The sequence below is a fragment of the Monodon monoceros genome, unplaced genomic scaffold (genome assembly GCF_005190385.1).
Source record: "Monodon monoceros isolate NGI ecotype Baffin Bay Population unplaced genomic scaffold, NGI_Narwhal_1 Super_Scaffold_18, whole genome shotgun sequence".
Taxonomy (NCBI): domain Eukaryota; kingdom Metazoa; phylum Chordata; class Mammalia; order Artiodactyla; family Monodontidae; genus Monodon; species Monodon monoceros.
Genome location: NW_021703774.1, coordinates 52,774,920 through 52,793,244, shown reverse-complemented (window position 1 = coordinate 52,793,244; position 18,325 = coordinate 52,774,920). Strand labels below are relative to the sequence as shown.

The window sequence follows — 18,325 nt, the reverse complement described above, 5'->3', positions numbered from 1 at the left end:
TGAAAGGTGACAGAGGACACTTGGCTGGTAAGAGTAAGAGCGTCAGATGGGAATCTTTGGCCCGTTAGGCCTTGGGTTGTTGGGAGGGGGTGAGGTTAATCTGTTTCCTTTTAAGGGGACTTGTTGGCAAAGCTTTCTTGCTGAGGCCTCTTCTCTGGGCTGGGGTGAGAACCTGGCCATCCAAGGCAGTGACCAGAGCGCAATACCTGGAAGTGAAGGGCATCTCGGAAGGAGGGCAGGAAAGAAGGCACGTGCCTGTCACCGTCACAGAGTCTGACTCCAGGATTTGCCTTTGAATTGGTCTTTTAAGAAAACGTCTCACTTTTCCTCCTTGGTGGGAAAAGAGGGGTAGGTTAAGGATGACGGGGTAGGAGGGAGCATGGAGACAGAGGGTCAGGCCCGGGGGCAGCAGAAACCATGAGCTGCTGATTCTCAGCTGATTCCTGCTACATCCTGCTTCCTTCAAATGCTCTTAATATGTTGCAAAGCATTACTATGTCCCCCACCCCTTGTTTCATATTATAAAATACAAACAAATGACAGAAAAGGTCAGTTGGCTCGCAGCCGCCCACTGCTTAGAACTGCAAGGACCGCCGTTTCCTCCCCGTCATGAGACGGTGGCTGTAGGGGCGCATCTTCATTTCCACGAAGGGGATGGAGAACTCATGGCCTTTCCAATGGTACCAGTTGATCCCCTGGGAAGGAGAAAGATAAGCATGTCAGATCACCCCTACCCCCTCAACGGAACTGCCAGCTTGAAAAGATAGGGGATGATGAGAGCAGAGAATCCAAGATGTGCATTTAGTCATTTTCCATTAACGTGAAGCTTGAGGCTGAGTTCCCAAAAAGGGCAAAAGAGCAGAGATTTTTTTCTAGCTTTTCTCTTTAGACATTGCCAGTGGCCTGGGTCTATAATGGGAATGTGTTGCAGGTCATTCCTTATTGCTGGCTTTCTGGTTTTGGTTTCAGGATTTGCATGCACCAGTAACTAGTATTGAATTTCAAATTCCCAACAGTATAGAAGCATTTCGAAGAGCATAACTGTGTTTGACTGCTCACTCCTGATGGGAGAGTCAGGTGGTTTCCACCTATCAGGTGACCAACCGTCTTGGTTTGCCCAGGACTAAGGGGTGCCCTGGCCGCTAGCCTTTCAGTGCTAAAATTGGAGAGGTCCCAGTTGGCCCAGTTGGTCACCCTGTCACCCAACCCAGCCTATGGACTTGTGGTCTCTAATGGGGAAAGACAGTCCCATTTACACTGCTATTTCTGATCTCTCCCTTCCTAGGACACTTCTTTGGATGAAGCTGAGCCTCTGAAGCTGTCCCCGAACTTGATAAGCTTTTCATGGGATATGCTAGATGAGGAAATGAAATGGGACTTGACTGGTTGTCAAAGGCTTCTCTGGGTGAGTTCCAGCTCCTGAGTCCAGGTGCCTCCCTTTTCTTCCCCTGGCTTCGACTCTGTTCTGCTCTTATCCCAGTGTCTGCATTACTTTCCTCTTTATGGGAGTCCTTTCTCAACACTCTGAGTGTATCTTTTTAAAAGGGAAATATAAGACCCACCTGTGTACTTAGACCATAAAGCCAAGGGACGTGGGCTGCATGGCTCTGGGTCATTCATGCAGTGGCAGAGCTTCACCCACCTGGCTGTGCCTGGACTCCCCGTATTTCCCATTGAGGTTGGTCCGGTGGCAGTTCTTATACCACCAAGCCCCCTTGTATGACATGGCACAGTTGGTAACTGCAACATCATTGTCTCTGTCCTCTGTGGAGAAAGGGCGGCCCTGATGATAGCTGAGGGAGTCCCCTGGAAAAAAAGACACATTCATGAGGCCGTCCAACCTGTTGTTCTTTTGTCAGGATGTTCTGGACATTTGACCCATGCCCAACAAACCTGGCGTCCACTTAAGAGACCTTCCACTCACCTCTCGGTTCCTATCTGGCTCCTCAGCCTGGCTGCACTGAGCTCTTACTCCACCTACCCCTTGGGTCCACTACTTCCGTGCTGCTCTCCCCAGCTCATTACAGTAAGTCCCCTACATATGAACCTTCAAGTTGCAAACTTTCAAAGATGCGAACCTGTGTTTGCACGTCCAATCACGTAAGTTGGTTCACATGTCTGGCGCACATTGTCACGTGCGTGCATCCTCTCCAAGTAGTTGTGCTTTTGTGTACTTTGTACTGTATAGAGTACGGTAGTACAGTATCTTTATTTCTTGCCTGTTCACTCGATGCCAGCCCCTGTATGCCGGCTGTTGCACTGTACTATGGTACTTTTCAAGGTACTCTACTATAAAGTTAAAAGTGTTTATTTTTGTGTGTGTTTGCTTTTTATGTATTATTTGTGTGAAAAGTATTATAAACCTGTTATAGTACAGTACTATATAGCCGATTGTGTTAGTTGGGTACCTAGGCTAACTTTGTTGGACTTAACGAACAAATGGAAGTTACGAATGCGCTCTCGGAATGGAACTCGTTTGTCTGTAGGGGACTTACTGTGCCTCATTGCCCTGGCCTTCTGCTCAGAACTCTGTCCACTCAGCTCCACCTCACCATCCCCATCTGTTTCTTTCAGGCCAGCACTGGGACACAGACATTCACGGCTCCTTTTGTCTCAGAGGAGACAGTGATGAGCCATGGTGACCTGGGCCAGTCCGGGTCAGACACCGTACAGCCTGGCTTTCTCCATGGCTCATCAGGCCCAGTCAGCTCACACCCAACATCCCCCTGTTCAGAACTTGGGGCCACATGTGAAAAGGGACATTAGCTAACTAGAGTTCCTGTCCATAGGAAACAGGATGATAAGAAAATCCTAACCATGTCAGAGGAGAAGTGGTTGGGGAAACCAGGGCTGTATCTTGGGGAAGAGCAGGCTTGAAGGGGGAGACAGTGTCCATTATCACTGACTCCAAATATTTGATGGACTATTGAGTAAGCAAACAAACGATCCCCCCAAAAAACAAAAACTCTTTGAGAAAGTATGAGGATCAGTAGGTAGAGACTGCAAGGTGGCATATTTGGGCTAAATATATGAGGAGAAATTAGCTAAATATTAGAGCTGTTTATAAGTAGTATATACTATTTGGAGATATGGAGAGATCTCTATTCTTAGAGGCTGGGTGTTCTTTTGTTGGGATGTTATGCAGGGGACTCATATGAGTCGAGTATTTGAGGTGAGGTATCAAAACGTAATTAATTTATACCTACTGGCCAAACTTTTGGCAGGATTTGTGGTTAGAAATGTTGTGAAGGGGCTCACGCTACTGAATGAGTGTTGTCTTAGATGCTTCTGAGGTCACTTTAAGCCAGGATAGGTCATAGTTCTGATCCTGTGGCTTCCGAGTCCACACTCACAGTGGCCACTCAATGCCTCCAAGTGCTTCTGGCCACAACTTAACTCTTAGGAAGATGATCTTTGTTTTATGGGGAAGCCTGATTCCTTCAGGCCAGTTGGGTCCCTAAGTCCATATGTCATTATTTCTATCCCATCTTTTTCATTTCCCCCTCCTAGTCTCTAAAAAACCAGGCTTTGTGTCCACCCAGAGCTAATCCCACTACCTGCAACTCATTCTTTCCCATGTCTTCCAGGTCCTGGAGAAGGCAGAAAAGATTTCTTATTTTTTCCTTTCTTTATATATATATATTAGGGTTTTCATCTCCTCTCACCCTAACTCATACTCATATCCTTTGTCTTAAAAAATCTTGAATTAATCCTACTCTCTAAAGACCCTTTCTTTACCATCAATTCCCTATGTTGTCTCTACCCACGTTCCTACCTTCTCATCTCCTGCTTGTCTCCCTGTAGTCTAGAAGCTGACCTCATTACTCCCTTGGAACAGTTCTCTCCCACTTCCACTCTGATGTTGCTTTCTGCTTTCTCAGATACGATCCTGATGTTGGTCTATGTCCCCTTCCCAAATCTGGCTCCCCCTCCCATTTCTGCTTCGTATATCCACCTCATATATTCAGTACATTATCTAAGTCTTGGTTTTTCTCTCTCAAACTGCTGTTCAGATTTGTACTTTTCTCTTAATTTCTAACATCAGTCAAGTCTCCTATGATCTCCTACCAGGATTAATGCAGCAGCTCCAGCTGGTCTCTGTTCTTCACTCAGATTTACTTTATCCTATTTATGGCTGTCACCTTGATCTTCCTAAAACCCCACATCCATTGTGTCACTCAGGACCCACTGTGGCTCCCCACTGCCCACCATGTTAAGACAGAACTCCTCTGCCCCCTCCGTTTTAAGGCTCTTCAGGGCCTGGCTCCACCCACTTTCTTTTTATTCTTTCTGAACTCACACCCTGTCCTAGACAGCCAGGCCCTTTGCACTTTCCCTCCCTCCATGGTAACTGCCCCTTTTGTGATTTTTCTCCCAGGATTTTCCTTCCCTGGAATGTTTCCTTTACCATCAGGATCCCAGTCAAACGCCACTGCCTTCATGAAGCCTTTTTCAACCACCCAGAACCCCCTTCTCTGAATGCCCGGTAAACTGGGAGTGAGTACCATTCATTTTGTGGTGAGTTGCTTCTTAATGGTCTATTTTTGTAAATGGATGTTTAGTTCTTGCAGAGGTCATGTCTTATGCTTCTTTTGAGTCCTCACAATTCACACAATGAACCTTTAGGGGTTGCTCAACAACCTTTTATTGATAACTTGACTTGGAATTTTCAGTTCTAATCCAGTTAGAGTCCTGGTTAGAGACTTGGATTTTTGTAGCCTTTGAGAACAACGGAGATGGGAGAAGGGGCTGAACTTGGAATTGGAGGCCATGGGGATGGATTGTTGCCAGAAGGGCCAGTAAAAATGAGCAACATATAAGATAAAGGCCAGGGAACTTGGGCAATAGTAAATGCCAGAGAGAGGATGGACTTTTCCTCCCTGGAGACCTTCCAACCTGGGAAGAACAACCATTGTGTGAAGTTGCCCAGAGAAGGGGGCAGCCTACATAAGCCTAGTTTCTCATCTTTTGAAGAAGATGAACTGAATATATGACGTAAGAGGTCAGACTGCAATTAATTTATGATGATTGGCCAAATTGTTGGTGGGACTTGCCTCTGAGACATGACAGTAGAACGCAGTCCAACAGTTATGACCTCCATGGGGCCCAGTAGCGAGATAGAGCTGCAACAGAGGCTGCAGCAGCTGGGCCCAAGTTAGACAGGTAAGAGCATAGGCCTGGAGCAGGTGAAGTGGTGGGAGGGAGGGAGGCCATGTAAGGAAGTGGGAGGGCTTGCTTCTCTTTCTGTGGGAGAAATAAGAACTGCTTTTCTGCAGGCACGATTCTAATCTTAGGGAGTGGTTGGTATCAGGTTATTTTTGCAATGATTTAGTCTGATATTTTGTTTAATACACTCCATTTCAATGGCTATTTTATGCCCAAAGTGTGGTAAATTGGATCTTTTGTTGGGGCACTTCGGGCAGGTCTGATTGCCATTGGGAATGATCTCCCATATGACAAACAACAAGGGAAAGTGTGTCTTCTCTTTGGAGTAACAGTACCTGGCTGAGCAGAGAAATAACTGAGCAGATGCAGTCGTTGGAGAGGCAACACTTGGATGATCTTCTTAGTTCCAAGAGTTATAAAAATGTTGCTAAATTTATATCCTAGCATTTAGCCCTATAATTGGAGTTAATGAAAGGACCAATAACTCCATGTACCAAATAGTGGAATATTTGGCAAAACAGGTTTTAGGAAATGTGCTATAAGAGAACCCTGGAAATAGATTGGCAAAGGCTAAGAAGCAGACTGGATACTATGTTCTGATAAAACTATTAATGCAACAGAGCTTATAGAGATGGTTTTGGTCTACTTAGTGGAAGTGCCATAAAAATCTGTACAGAAAACGTGACCATGTATGGGGTTCTCGTGGAGGAATGAAAAGGAATGTGGCCCATGGGGAACATTTAGGAGCTGTTGTGTGTTCCTTGATGGAGGTGTTATGGTGACTTCTGATGGAGGGGAGTAGAGCTCAGAATGGGGGGGATCTGTCTTATTTCTATTAGTTCAAAGATGGTTTTCCTAGATGTCATTACAGGGGAGATTTCTACCGGACAATAGATGATTATGCTGTCACTGGATAAGAGCCTATGTTGATTAATCTAGACAAGAAAAATAATCCTTCACCCTCACGTTGTACTATTTTTTGTTAACTTTAAAAACACGTCCGCTCTATTTATCACATTTTTTTCCTGACTGCTCTGGGAACTAGGACAGGCATCATTATTAAGATTTTCCAGATGAGGAAGCTGAAGTCCTGAGAAATTGATTTCAGGTCACCTGAGTGGTGAGGGGCAGCGTGGACCAGAGGCAGTGCGCCAGCCCTCTGCCCTCCTCCTTGGCTAGCGGGGAATTCTGCAGCTCAGGCCTAGAACATGGGGCCCGGTCCTGCTGCACGCCCACTGCCCTTGGGGGCTGCTCGGGGCCAAGGTACCTGCAGTGCCGTTGTAGCCTCCTATGCGGAGTTTGTACAGGCTTCTGCTGCCCTCGACAGAGAACTTGTCGTAGTAGGCGAAGGCGGCGTCCTGGCCGTCACGCATGTCTATGCGCAGCTCGTAGCGGCCCTGGGACGTGATCCCGTGTATGTTGTCCAGCCCTGTGGAGGAGAGCAGAGAACGCAGTCAGCCTGGCCTCAGTGGCTTTGGAAATGGGAAGCAAAATGTGACTGTGGCCTCAAAACAGATGTTCTGGGAAAGAGGAGGGGTACTGGGATTGCTTTTGCCTTCAGTCCTTCCCACGTTGTTATCAAACAGATCCTACCAGACTGAATTTCCTCCTGCAAAAAGACCAGACCAGTTCTGCCGATGAGTTCCCACCGCAGGTCAGCTCAGGGGTCCTACCATCTAGTCATGACCCAGTACCGGACAAGCCCTGAGCCTCAGGATTCCAGGCCCTGTCCCCCGCCACCTCCCACTCCAAACCATGGTGTTAGTTGAGGATGGCAAGAGGCATCACATGGGTGTGAATTCTTTGGTGTGAGTGATAGGAAGCAAGAGGTAGAAACACTGATCAGAGTAATTCACAGTAGGCCCTCGGGGTCCAGGATATCCTACCATCTCCTAGTAGCCTGGGAGGGGGTTCCGTCCACCTTTAATTACACTGCCCTTTGTTCTCTCAGCCTCTAGCCCTCCTGAGGCTCCCATAACTGGGTCAGAGAATATTGTCACCTGTCTCCTAACTCCAGTTCTTTTCTCTCTAATCTACTTGCTATATCTTGCACTGCTACGTCTTCACTCGTCTTTCTGGGCAGTTACCCTCCCTCACCCACTCTCTCCTTGGCCTCTAAGCTTCCCAGGCCTTGGTCTAATAGATTCTTGTAGGGTGCAGACCCCATGAGTCCAGAGTGAGGCAGAGCCCAGCTCTTCCTTGGTGATATTTTCTCGTATGTATTTTCTTGTCTCTCTGCCCTGGATGGCTGTGCTCTGGGACTTTCTGATTCTGACTACCTGCCCATACTTTGAACCACTCCCCTTGCATTGCTGGTGATCTCTGAGTCCTCCTGATTCCTACCTGCTTACTGAACTGGGGTCCTCTTGCTTTACTGTGACATTTGATATCTATCAGAGTACACCATGACTTAGAATAAAAAAATTGCAGAGGTGGAAAGGAATCTAGAGATTACTTAGGCTAGTCTCTTTGTGTTGTGGAAAAGGAGGCTGAAGTCCAGAGAAGTGAAATGACTGGCTGAGGGTCACCTCGATCTCTCTGTTTCCCTATCCTGTTTGAGAGTTCAAGCTTTATGTTAGTTATATGTTGAAAGCTGTTTGCTATATGTTGTGTGCCGGGTTGCTCTTACCCTAGGCTTGTGCTTGTGCGGATATGGTGGATCCTGGCGGTGCCCTGCCCGGATGCCCTTTTTAATTTTTTACTGTTTTTATTTTGAAGAAGGGAGATGTTACAGCATGTTTTCTAGTATAAGATGTATAGGGGAGGGCTTCCCTGGTGGCGCAGTGGTTGGGAGTCCGCCTGCCGATGCAGGGGACACGGGTTCGTGCCCCGATCTGGGAGGATCCCACATGCCGCGGAGCGGCTGGGCCCGTGAGCCATGGCTGCTGGGCCTGCGCGTCCGGAGCCTGTGCTCCGCAGTGGGAGGGGCCACAGCGGTGAGAGGCCGGCGTACCAAAAAAAAAAAAAAAAAAAAAAAAAGATGTATAGGGGAAAACTCAATGAAGAAGTAGAGAGAAGAGAGAATTGTCAGAGGGGGAAGAATGGTCCTTCAAAGGCAAGTGGAAATAGGAGCCAGCACACATCTGGAGAGTTTGGTTAGATCACAGACAGTCCAGATGCCCTTTAATTGGACAGTGGACATAGCCCCCAGCTGCCAACAACTCACAGCTGCCTCCTTCCTGGATCATTGCCCTTGACCGAACAGGAGTTGCTCTACTCTGGAAGTTACCTGCTCCCTCCCCCATGCCTTGGGGCAGACCTCTATCAATACCTGATGAGGAGGTACCAAATCCCAGCCCCCTTGCCCCATTGGGGGCCAATCTGAGGAGCAGTTTATGCTCCAGAGCTTCCCTGAGGATCAGACTGAAGCTAATCTCCCACCAGGATCACACTGTTGCATTTTTCCCCCCTGCTCTATGCTATTTCCCTCATTCCCCTTCTGAGAGCACCCCACTGATAAATCACTTGAACAAGAACCCCTGTCTCAGGCTTTGCTTCTAGGGAACCCAACTTACAACATAAACCATGGGTCAGAGTGTTACCCCTAACCTGAGTATTGTCACCGAACTACACATCACCAGGCCAGGCTTCTATTTAAGAGCCCTCCCCGGCTCCCTATTACCTATGGCATTGAGTCAAACCTTCTCTTCCCCACTTTAGGGACCACAACACGCCTCTGTTCAACGCACCTTACCTCATTTTCTTCTTTCCCTGAGCTGCATCTTTGCTCTGGTTGGATGGTTTTTCCATTGTCCCGTTTGCGCATGTCAAAAGGATCCCTGCCTTCCCTCTTTTCTTGTGTGCTTCCCTCCTGCATTCTTCTTACTCATCCCTCAATGCCTTCTCCAGGAAGCTGACTCTTCCTTCTCTGAGTACCTGCAGCCTTCTTGTCAGTGGCTCATCGATTAGTACAGTGTTTCCCAATGTGGGAGGGCATCTCTGATGACATGAGAAGTATTTGGGGAATAAGGACTAAATAACTTTGGACAGGTAGGGAGAAAGATATTTCCAAATTCTCTCTTTTTCTTAATAGATTAAGGGGAAACCTTAACCCTGATCCTAACGGTAACTCTCGTACTTTGTGGTTTCCACCCAACACTTTCTAATCTCCATTTTTAGTACCGCCAGCACAGCAACAACTGGCATTTAATAATATATATACTGTTTTCTTTTCATTGCATTTATTTTTGAGACTCCCTTTTATTTATGGCACATGATGACTAGCTTTCCATTTTTGGCACTGCTGTAAAGTTTCTTTCACAAAACAGTAGATTCCTTTAAAAAAACAAGCAAGATGTAGAAAATTCAAGTGCGTGATAGTTCAGATGTTTCCCAGATATGGTAAAAATTGTGAACGGGGTGTACTGTAGCTGAGGTTTGGGAAACATGAGCACTGTCTGCTATGGGCGCATTGATTCCTGTGCTTTATACTGATCTCCCAAGCTGTTTGTAAACTCTTAGAAGGTAAGGATATTTTCCTATTTACTTGACTTCTTGTTCAATGTTTTTATGTGATTTTTACCTTATATTTTTTATTATGTTCAACAGCAAATACAGATCTGGGCATCTAATAGGCACTCAATAAATTCTTATTAATTGATTGATTGATTGATTGATTGTTATCTACACTTTAGGTACCTACTATCCCCGGCCACTGTGATAGGTAATGAGGTTAAAAATGAATATGGTTTTGTCCCAGCCCTGAAAGAAGTTTACGTAGTATAGTCAAGAGAGACAGAAAGGAAAATGGTCACTGATTTGGACCACAGAAGAGACAGTAGCTAACTCTCCCACAGGCAAAGGGTGAGAAAAATGGGTAGGATAGGTCCTATGGAGGAAGAAGAGGTTAGCTGGGCCTTTGAATACGCACAGAGCACAGCAAGGTGTACGGGGGAGGGGGAGAGTTGGATGGCAGAGCGTTCCTTGCAGAGGAAACATTAGTGATTGTAAGGGTTTGGAGTTTGGGGTGGGGAGGGTTAAATTGGGAATTTGGGATTAACAGATACACACTACTATATATAAATAGATAAACAACAGGACTTACTTATAGCACAGGGAACTATATTTAATATCTTGTAATAACCTATAATGGAAAAGAATCTTAAAAAGTCTGTGTATGTGTGTGTGTGTGTGTGTTTGTGTGTGTGCGTGTATATATATATATATATATATATATATATATATATATATATATAAAACACTGAGTCACTTTGCTCTACACCTGAAACATTGTAAATCAACTATACTTCCATAAAAAAAAGTGCTTGGGGTCTGGTGTCGGTTGCGGGGTGCAGGGAAGAGCAGCAGGGCTCTTGGAGGTGGGGCGCAGGCCCAAGATGAGGGCCTTGTACCACAGCCAAGGTGTTTAGTCTTCACGTGCTGGTGATGGGGAGTGGTTTAAAAGCTCCACAAATGGGGTTATAGCCGTTGCTCAGATTTGGGTATGAGGGAGATGATTCTCCTGGCCATGTGGACAATGGGTGGTCCAGGAGGCAGGAAGGCCAGTGAGGGGTTGTTATATGAGCGTCCAGGAGAAAGATGTTGAGGCTAAGCGGGATAGTGACAGGGGAGAGAGAGAGGAGACCACGAATACAGAATACAGATATCCACCTTTCCCCTGCCTCCCTTTATAATCACTGTGAAAATCCAACCAAGAGGGAGATGCAGGGAAAAATAAATTTACTGCTTTCTAGGATTGGCTTCACTGCCATCTGCCTGGGTCAGGTGTATGTTTACCTTCTCACACTAGTTCAGTTCTCAAGCTACACCTCCTGCTTGTGTCAGAGCTCTAGGAAATTGCCGGTCACCTCTAATGTCATTTTCGTTTTTTCCCCTCCCGTCCCAAGTCAGTAATAACATTCTTCCAAGGAACTAGAGCCGAGTGACTGTCTCATTTCTCTTCCGACCTGCGGGCTGGCTGGCTGGTGTCTGGCTTCTGAGAGATGACCAGCCATCCTGTTGCTCCCTCTGCCCCCTCCCCTCACCAGGCAGCTCTCTCCCTTTGTAAAAGTTGCCTCATGTCAAGACCCATCAGTAAGAGACTATTAATGAGGATGGGAAGAGACAGAGCAAAGAGGAAAACACCACAACAAGATAGAAACAGTTCAATAGTGGAGCCTAACAGAGCAAGAGGTACTGAAAGCAATTCACGAGTTGTCAGCTTCTCAACGGACACAGGGTTTCTGATAATCCCAGACGGACACAGAGAGGAGAAAGATGGACAAAGAACTGGAGCTGCATTCCAAGGGAAACAAAAAGGAGGCGTTACCCAGCCAAAACTCATCCTCCAGGTTCCCAAAGCCAACGCGGTACTCAGCCCATTTCCGGAAAAAATCAGTTTGGCCATTCTGCCGCCTCTGGAATACCTGTGAAGAGAAAGAGGGGAAATGAAGAAAATGCTAAGGAAAATAAACTGTAACGAGTAAAACTGCCATAACTGGGTTTTATATCTGCAGTGACAATGATTCTCAGATTAAGCACCACTGCAGTACGGAGCTCGGTATTTGCACAGCAGTCGTAGGAGATGCTCAGAGCCCTTCTCTGAAGCGCAGGGGTGCTTGATGAATAGGCCAGGGTGTAATGTTGACACTTATTTGCACCCCTGCAATGTAGAAAGGATATGAAGCCTCCAACTAGTCAAGGGAAATAGGCTTGACTCTCAAATTAATCTTTTTGCACCACAGAATGCAGTAGAAAGCATTTCTCACCAGAAGAATGGGACCAACTTCAGATCAGCTAGGAGCTGTCATCATCCTATTTCAGGCAAAGCAATTGCATATCATTCACCTCCCGAGCTGTTTAAGTGCTAATTTCATTTACCCTCCAATACATCAGCCTCGACTTCAACTTCCAATTAGGCTTTAAGAAGAAGGCACAAATATGTCAGAAACATAAAAGAAAATGCTTCCCGAGAGTGGCTGTTACGAGCACAGCCACCATTTAACTCCATTCAACAACTATCCATTTTGCACTGTGAAAAATCCAGCGCTGTGTGTTGGTGCTGGAGGAGGGATCCGCAGGAGGAGGGTGGGTGGAGGGGCTGGGTTTCCATCTGCCCTGACTGAGCTAATGCTGCTCCGCTTTCAGGCCGGGCTGCCGGAACTCGCCCATCTGTGTAGTGGCCTGTACTGATGTGTGAGGCCATTCGCCAGGCTGCCCTTCCTCTTCTTTCTGTACTGCCCTATCACACACGGGAGGAGGGTGGTGACAGGAAATGGTGTCTCTCTTTTCCCCACCACTTCTCCTCCCTGAAGGCTAGGACAACTCTGGGGAAGAACCAGAGAGGCCAGGGAAGGATGGGGACGGGGGTGGCCTTGGTAACTAGAGGGGGCTCTCCGGGTTCTTCCCCTCATCTGCTCCGCCATATGTAATTCTCCAATAGAAAGATCCTAATCATCTCCCCATAGAGACTCACCTCCTCCTGCAGGGGACTCACCTCCTCTCTTTCTTTACTATTTCCGCAGTCTTCATCAGGCAAGACCCCTGGGCCTCTCTGAGCCACTACTCCCTTTCCCTCATGCATGAGCTATCCCCACAGAAGGAGCAGTTTTCCTGGGGCTCCCTCACTGGGCTGGGCCACTGCAGCCTCAATATTCTTATTCCTTCCTCTGCCTCACCAAACCTATGGGCTGCTGAGCAAGGCCCTGAGGACAATGCAAAGCCCCAGGTTGGGCATGAGGGGAGTGGGTGAAAGGATGGCCAGAGGATGGTGAAGTGTAGATGGATGGGCGCTGAGCCAGGTGGACTGAAGCATCGACGATGCTGGTGGGCAGGGAGAACAGCCGCAGGTACTCACAATCCAGCCACCCCCGTCGGTCGTCATATCGCAGTACACCTGTAACTTCCGGCTTAGCTCTCCATTGAGGAAGATGGTGTAAACCCCGCTCAGAGTGTCTCCGTTCATCAAATGCTGGGCACAGTCTTGAGGATGCGGGAAGACCCGGCCCCCTGCACAAGAAAAGAGGCAATTTCCGGAAAGGGTCCTTCCTCCCACTATGCATAAGAGCCCCTTGGATCAGAGAACAGTTTAGAAGGTCTCACGGTACTTCATCAAGAACTGTAAGAAATCCTCGCTGAATCTGTGTATGACTCCTGCATCATCTTGCATTCCCTCTTTTCAACTGATGTTGGGTTTATCAGACAGTATACAGTTTTACAGGATCTGAGGACCAAAGAGCTGTGTTCACTGTGTGGCTCCCCCATTCACCTACTTGTTTAGCTTAGGCAAATAGCCTGACTTCCTGGCATCATCTTTTTATCAGAAAGATGGGGATAATAAAAATATTCCTCCACCAAGGGTGAAGGTATGTTAATGTACCTAGTAATTGGTTACTTAGGCGATGATTACAGAAGCATGGAGCACATTGAAACACCGCAGAGTCCGCCTTTCAAAAGAACAAGGGGGATTAAGCACAGCTGTTTGCCGGAGTGCCCAAACAAGCTTAGTTTAGCGTTATCAAGAAGATGGATATCTATTCCTCCTGCAAAATAATCTCCTGATTGCACTAAACAATCAAATGGCCATGTTTTACAGTTCAGTTTAAGTTTAAGGAGAGGGCAGAGGAAATAAATTGCTGCTCATCTTTCAGAGAGAACAGCCCTATTTGTAGAACAATATCTAATTAGCTGAAAGAAAAGCTTAAATCATGTGTCTTGAAGAGTTTAGCTTCAGGGCAGATTTTAATGCTTAACAGGCAAGCCAGAAAGCAGAGGTCCCATGGGAGGAGCTCTGCTGGACTGCAGGAGCTGATGGAGCAAGTTAAAGGAAGAGCTTGGCACCGGAGGAAAAGTGGTTTGGGTGCTCTGTAAATATATGATCTCTGGGTCAATGGAAAGTGTGGTGCAGTTGATGTGGTTCTGCATCCTTGAAGGGTAGCAGAGCTAGGAAGAGAGGTGGGGTAGGGACTTCATGGGACCTACAGTGCCCCCTAGTGGCAGAACTCGTGCACTGCAGGTGTGACAGAGCTGGGGGCGGGGGGCCCTTGGAGAGTCAACCGGTGGGCCAGAGCAAGTGGCAGCATAATGCCGCACAAGGGAGGTAACATAGCAACCTCACTGAAGCATCCTGTGTTAGGGGGAGGTTGTAGGGGTTCGGCAGACTTTATGCAAGGCCCCTCTCGGAGATGTGTTAACTCCTCTTGCACAAGGACGGTCCAGCTTGCTTGCACACCATGGTCAAGGGTCGCTCGCATTTGAGGTAGTTTAGAACAAGGCACCGCCTGCTTCAGGCATACACCAGGGAATAACAATATATTCCTATAGAACTAGTATTTTACCAAGTGTGCTTTTATTTCCATTTAATTCTTGCAAGAAACATGAGAGGAAGGCAGATTGTTATAGATTGAAGTCTTATTTTACAGGGAAGGAAGCTGTACTCAGAAAGATTGCATGACTTCCTCCGTTCACTTGAACTCAAGTTTTCAGACCCCGAGTCAAGTGCTCCTTGAACTTTACTAAAACAGGGGATATAACTTATGATTCAGTTTACTGGATCTATATCTGTCCAGATGGCAAATGATTAACTAAAATCTATATTTATCTTATAAGCATATAAAGCCCCAGAGGTAAAAGTTACCTCAAAAAGTTCTATGTTCACGTTAAATAGCTTAACCCTCTCAAAACATATTTCCTTAATAGCTGCAGAAAAGCTCTCCAGCCTGTCCTAGATCTCGGTAGAGTTCCTGATCCCACCTGTTCCTAGAGGGTCCAATTACGTTTCAGGGGTAGGTGTGGGTGAGTGCCTTCTCTCTCCCTGTTGCTTTGGGAGCACAGTGATTATTTCCTGGCTTCCAGGCCATTCTCTAGCGGATCTTTGGAGCAACCATCCTGTCTGTCTTCCTTTCTCCCCTCTTTTCTCACTGCCTGAGTTTCTCATTTTAGATCAATACAAAACATGCTTGGTCTTCAGCTCACTCCTAGCTTATGTGTTAATAGCCCTTTCTCCTGAATCAACTCAGCGCCTTAAAGGGGCCAGAACCCCAAATTTCTTCCCAATATCCAACATGTCCCCCACAGAACATCTTCTCCCAAACCTCAAAACGACAACCTCATCCAAATACACATACAAAACCAAATGAAACTTTAGAACAGACAAATAAATAATCTTATACAGGCTTCTTCACATTGATAAGATCAATTATTTAATTTTTCTATTACAGATACTTTCTAAAGGCTCAAACGTATTAGTTGCTTTAAAGGTAGAACTACCAAAAACAAATATAGGAAAATGAGATGGTTTGCTCTGGAGGAGAGAAGTTTTTAAATATCTGAAGGGTGGTCATATGCCATGTGTAAAATAGGTAGCCAGTGGGAACCTGCTGTATAGCGCAGGGAGCTCAGCTCTGTGCTCCGTGGTGACCGAGATGGGTGGGATGGGGGAGGGTGGGAGGTCCAAGAGGGAGGGGATATATGTACACACATAGCTGATTCACTTCACTGTACAGCAGAAACTAACAACATTGTAAAGCAACTGTACCTCAATAAAAAAAAATTTTTTTTAAAAAGGGATCCATTTTTATAAAGTCAGAAAACGGGAATAAAATCAACTTAAGAAAAAAGTGTGACCTAAGGAGTGTCAAAAGTTCTGATGGGGTCTTTCCTGGTGGCGCAGTGTTTGAGAGTCCGCCTGCCGATGCAGGGGACACGGGTTCGTGCCCCGGTCCGGGAAGATCCCACATGCCGCGGAGCGGCTGGGCCCGTGAGCCATGGCCGCTGAGCCTGCGCGTCCAGAGCCTGTGCTCCACAACGGGAGAGGCCACAACAGTGAGAGGCCCGCGTACTGCAAAAAAAAAAAAAAAAAAAGTTCTGATAGGATGAAGGTCTCAGAGTGCACCTTGGGAGAGAAGGGGTCGTGTTTTCTTCCTTCTGGGCCTTCACGTTGGACTGGTCGGTGGAGGCACTCACCAGATGTGTGTGGGACTGATGCAGAGTTGCTGGGCGTGCTTGCCTTACCTTTGACAAACGGCAAGGCCACCCGGTGGTTTAGAGATTCCACTTATCATAATTTAGTCTGTGGCATTAATGGAAAGATGATCAAAAGCATTTTTCTTATGCAGAATATCCGCAGCGTCAATATTCGCATCTTGGGAACTTGGAGACGACATTTATCGTGAAACCACTCTTCTCCACCCGCCTCCGACCCTTAACACTGTAAAAGTTTTACCTCATACCACCAATCCATGATCATTATTCCTTTTCACCTGATGAGAGGAAGTAGACTCACTAATTGTTCCCAAGCCAGGGACTATTAAAATTCAGGTTCCTGGGTTCTGCAGCAGATCTACTGAATCAGAATGCTGGGGGGTAAGTGTCAGGAATCAGTGTTTCACCAGAGCTCTTCAGATGAGCCTGAACACCAGCTGGACTTGAACTCCACTCTTTCTCCAGTATGTTTCCCTCTCCTCAGAGAGTGCAGAGGTGGAGCTGGTTAGCTAGACTGTGCCCCAAGGGGTGTGATGGTCTGTTTTCCCTGCTGAGATCCATATGGCAGGGTGGATAAATAGACCGAGTGTCTGTCTGTCTGTCTCTCCCCCTCCTTCCCCTCTTTTCTTATTTTCTTTCCCTTTCTCCTTTTCCTTCTCTCTCCCTTTCCTTCCCTCTCTCTTTCTCAGTAAGCATGTCTTGAGTGGGCTGGTCCCAAGATGTAAATTGAGTGAGAGGGCATATGAGACTCTATCCTTGAGTTTAAGCCTTGTGTTCCAGTTTTTAGCATTAGGTTCTCCTCTGGGGTTATTGGACTCAGGCTTAGCTAATGATAAAGAATACACTGATTCCCAGTCTGCTTTATTCATTGCGTGTATACTGTGGCTTCATACATTTTTAAGAGATAGGACAGTTTTCAGGCATCCCTAGCTCTCTGGATGTTATCCCATCTAATATCATCAAAAACTCACCTTTAATCCTAACATAGATCATCCCAGTAATTTTTCCCAAGGCAGAAATTTTAGGATGAAGAGAAAAACTGGAAGGCTTTTCTTCCCTTCTCCTTTGATACAATTACTAGGGTCTGGCCTGACAAAGAGGCTTCTTTTCCCCCGCCCCCCTGCTTTTTTTGTTTGTTTTTTTGTTTTTAATGCAGGCTGTGATGATTACCAAGTTAACAGGAAAGCAATGCCAAGTGATCGGTACACTGAAATGTCTCATGATTAAGCATCTCTAGATGTAACTGGGAGCTCAACAGGGCCGGGGCACTCACTGGAAGAATTGCTCAGAAATTGGTTTGGGTTGGGCATCTGGAGGCTGGATGCTGAGTAGAGGGAAGTGAGCTATACGACATACAGTGCAAATGGAGAGCCCCCAGCCAGCTGGGAGTGAAGGGAGAGACTCTTTCTGTCCCTTACTTGCTTTGTGTTCTTGAATGTGGTCTTTAAAGTGGTCAGAGTTAATGGCTTTGGAAAGTGTCTGCCCACTGCCCACTCTTAATGGCCTCAGCATCAGGACCGAAACCATGATATCAGTGTTTCTCTCTGAGAACAACCTCAGCAAGTCTCTCTGCAACTGCAGAGAAAAGGGTGCTGCTCCACACTAACACAGGTGAGACCACCTCTGGCCACCCACACTTACATTTTTTTCACAGAAGTGGGTTTGTGGGTAGCAGGGTTTGGGGAGTGAGTCTGAGGCTGTGGACAGGGAAAAGTTACCTGTCTAGTCCACATGGGCTGTCAAACCTACCACCTTAGCCTCTTTCACAGCATCTTCCAGTTCATTTACCTGTTCATTCTTTTGTGTATTTATTCAACAAACATATAGGAAGTGTCTGTTGGGGGTCTAAATACTGGGCTAACAGATTGGAATACAAAGAAGAAAAAGACACAGTTCCATCTTTCAGGTTGCTGACACTCTGGTGGAAGAAATAGAACAATATAACCCCAAGTCCTAAGTACTCTGGAAAAGAGATAAACATAGGGAGGTATCAAAACATGGGAGTGGGCATGCAATGAATTCTTGGGCTGGTGAGGATAGGGTGAGTGGTGGAGCCTGGTATGGGGCAGAGATTAGCAAATGCTAATCAGAAAGTGCTTCTTAAGTTAGGAACCGATGTAGAAGTTAACCACAAATTGGTGGAAGAGGGGTGTTCTAGGTCTGTGCAAAACATGGCCTATATAGGAAACTGCAGGTTTAGCTAGGAAACAAGAGGAAGAGCCGGGTTGGATGGATAAGG

At 46.6% G+C, this 18,325-nt stretch overlaps 1 protein-coding gene across 1 annotated transcript in view; it reads right to left on the bottom strand.

The window, feature by feature from the left end:
- Positions 1–365: 365 nt before the first annotated feature.
- The window catches only part of TNR (tenascin R), an 83,260-nt gene continuing 65,300 nt past the window's right edge, over positions 366–18,325 (bottom strand). Inside the window, exons 17-21 of the mRNA XM_029229271.1 lie at positions 12,962–13,113; positions 11,435–11,531; positions 6,434–6,595; positions 1,643–1,806; positions 366–695 (exon numbers count right to left, since the gene is read on the bottom strand). Of these exons, the coding sequence (XP_029085104.1) occupies positions 576–695; positions 1,643–1,806; positions 6,434–6,595; positions 11,435–11,531; positions 12,962–13,113 (695 nt within the window). The 3' untranslated portion in view covers positions 366–575. The remainder of the gene's footprint in view (positions 696–1,642; positions 1,807–6,433; positions 6,596–11,434; positions 11,532–12,961; positions 13,114–18,325) is intronic.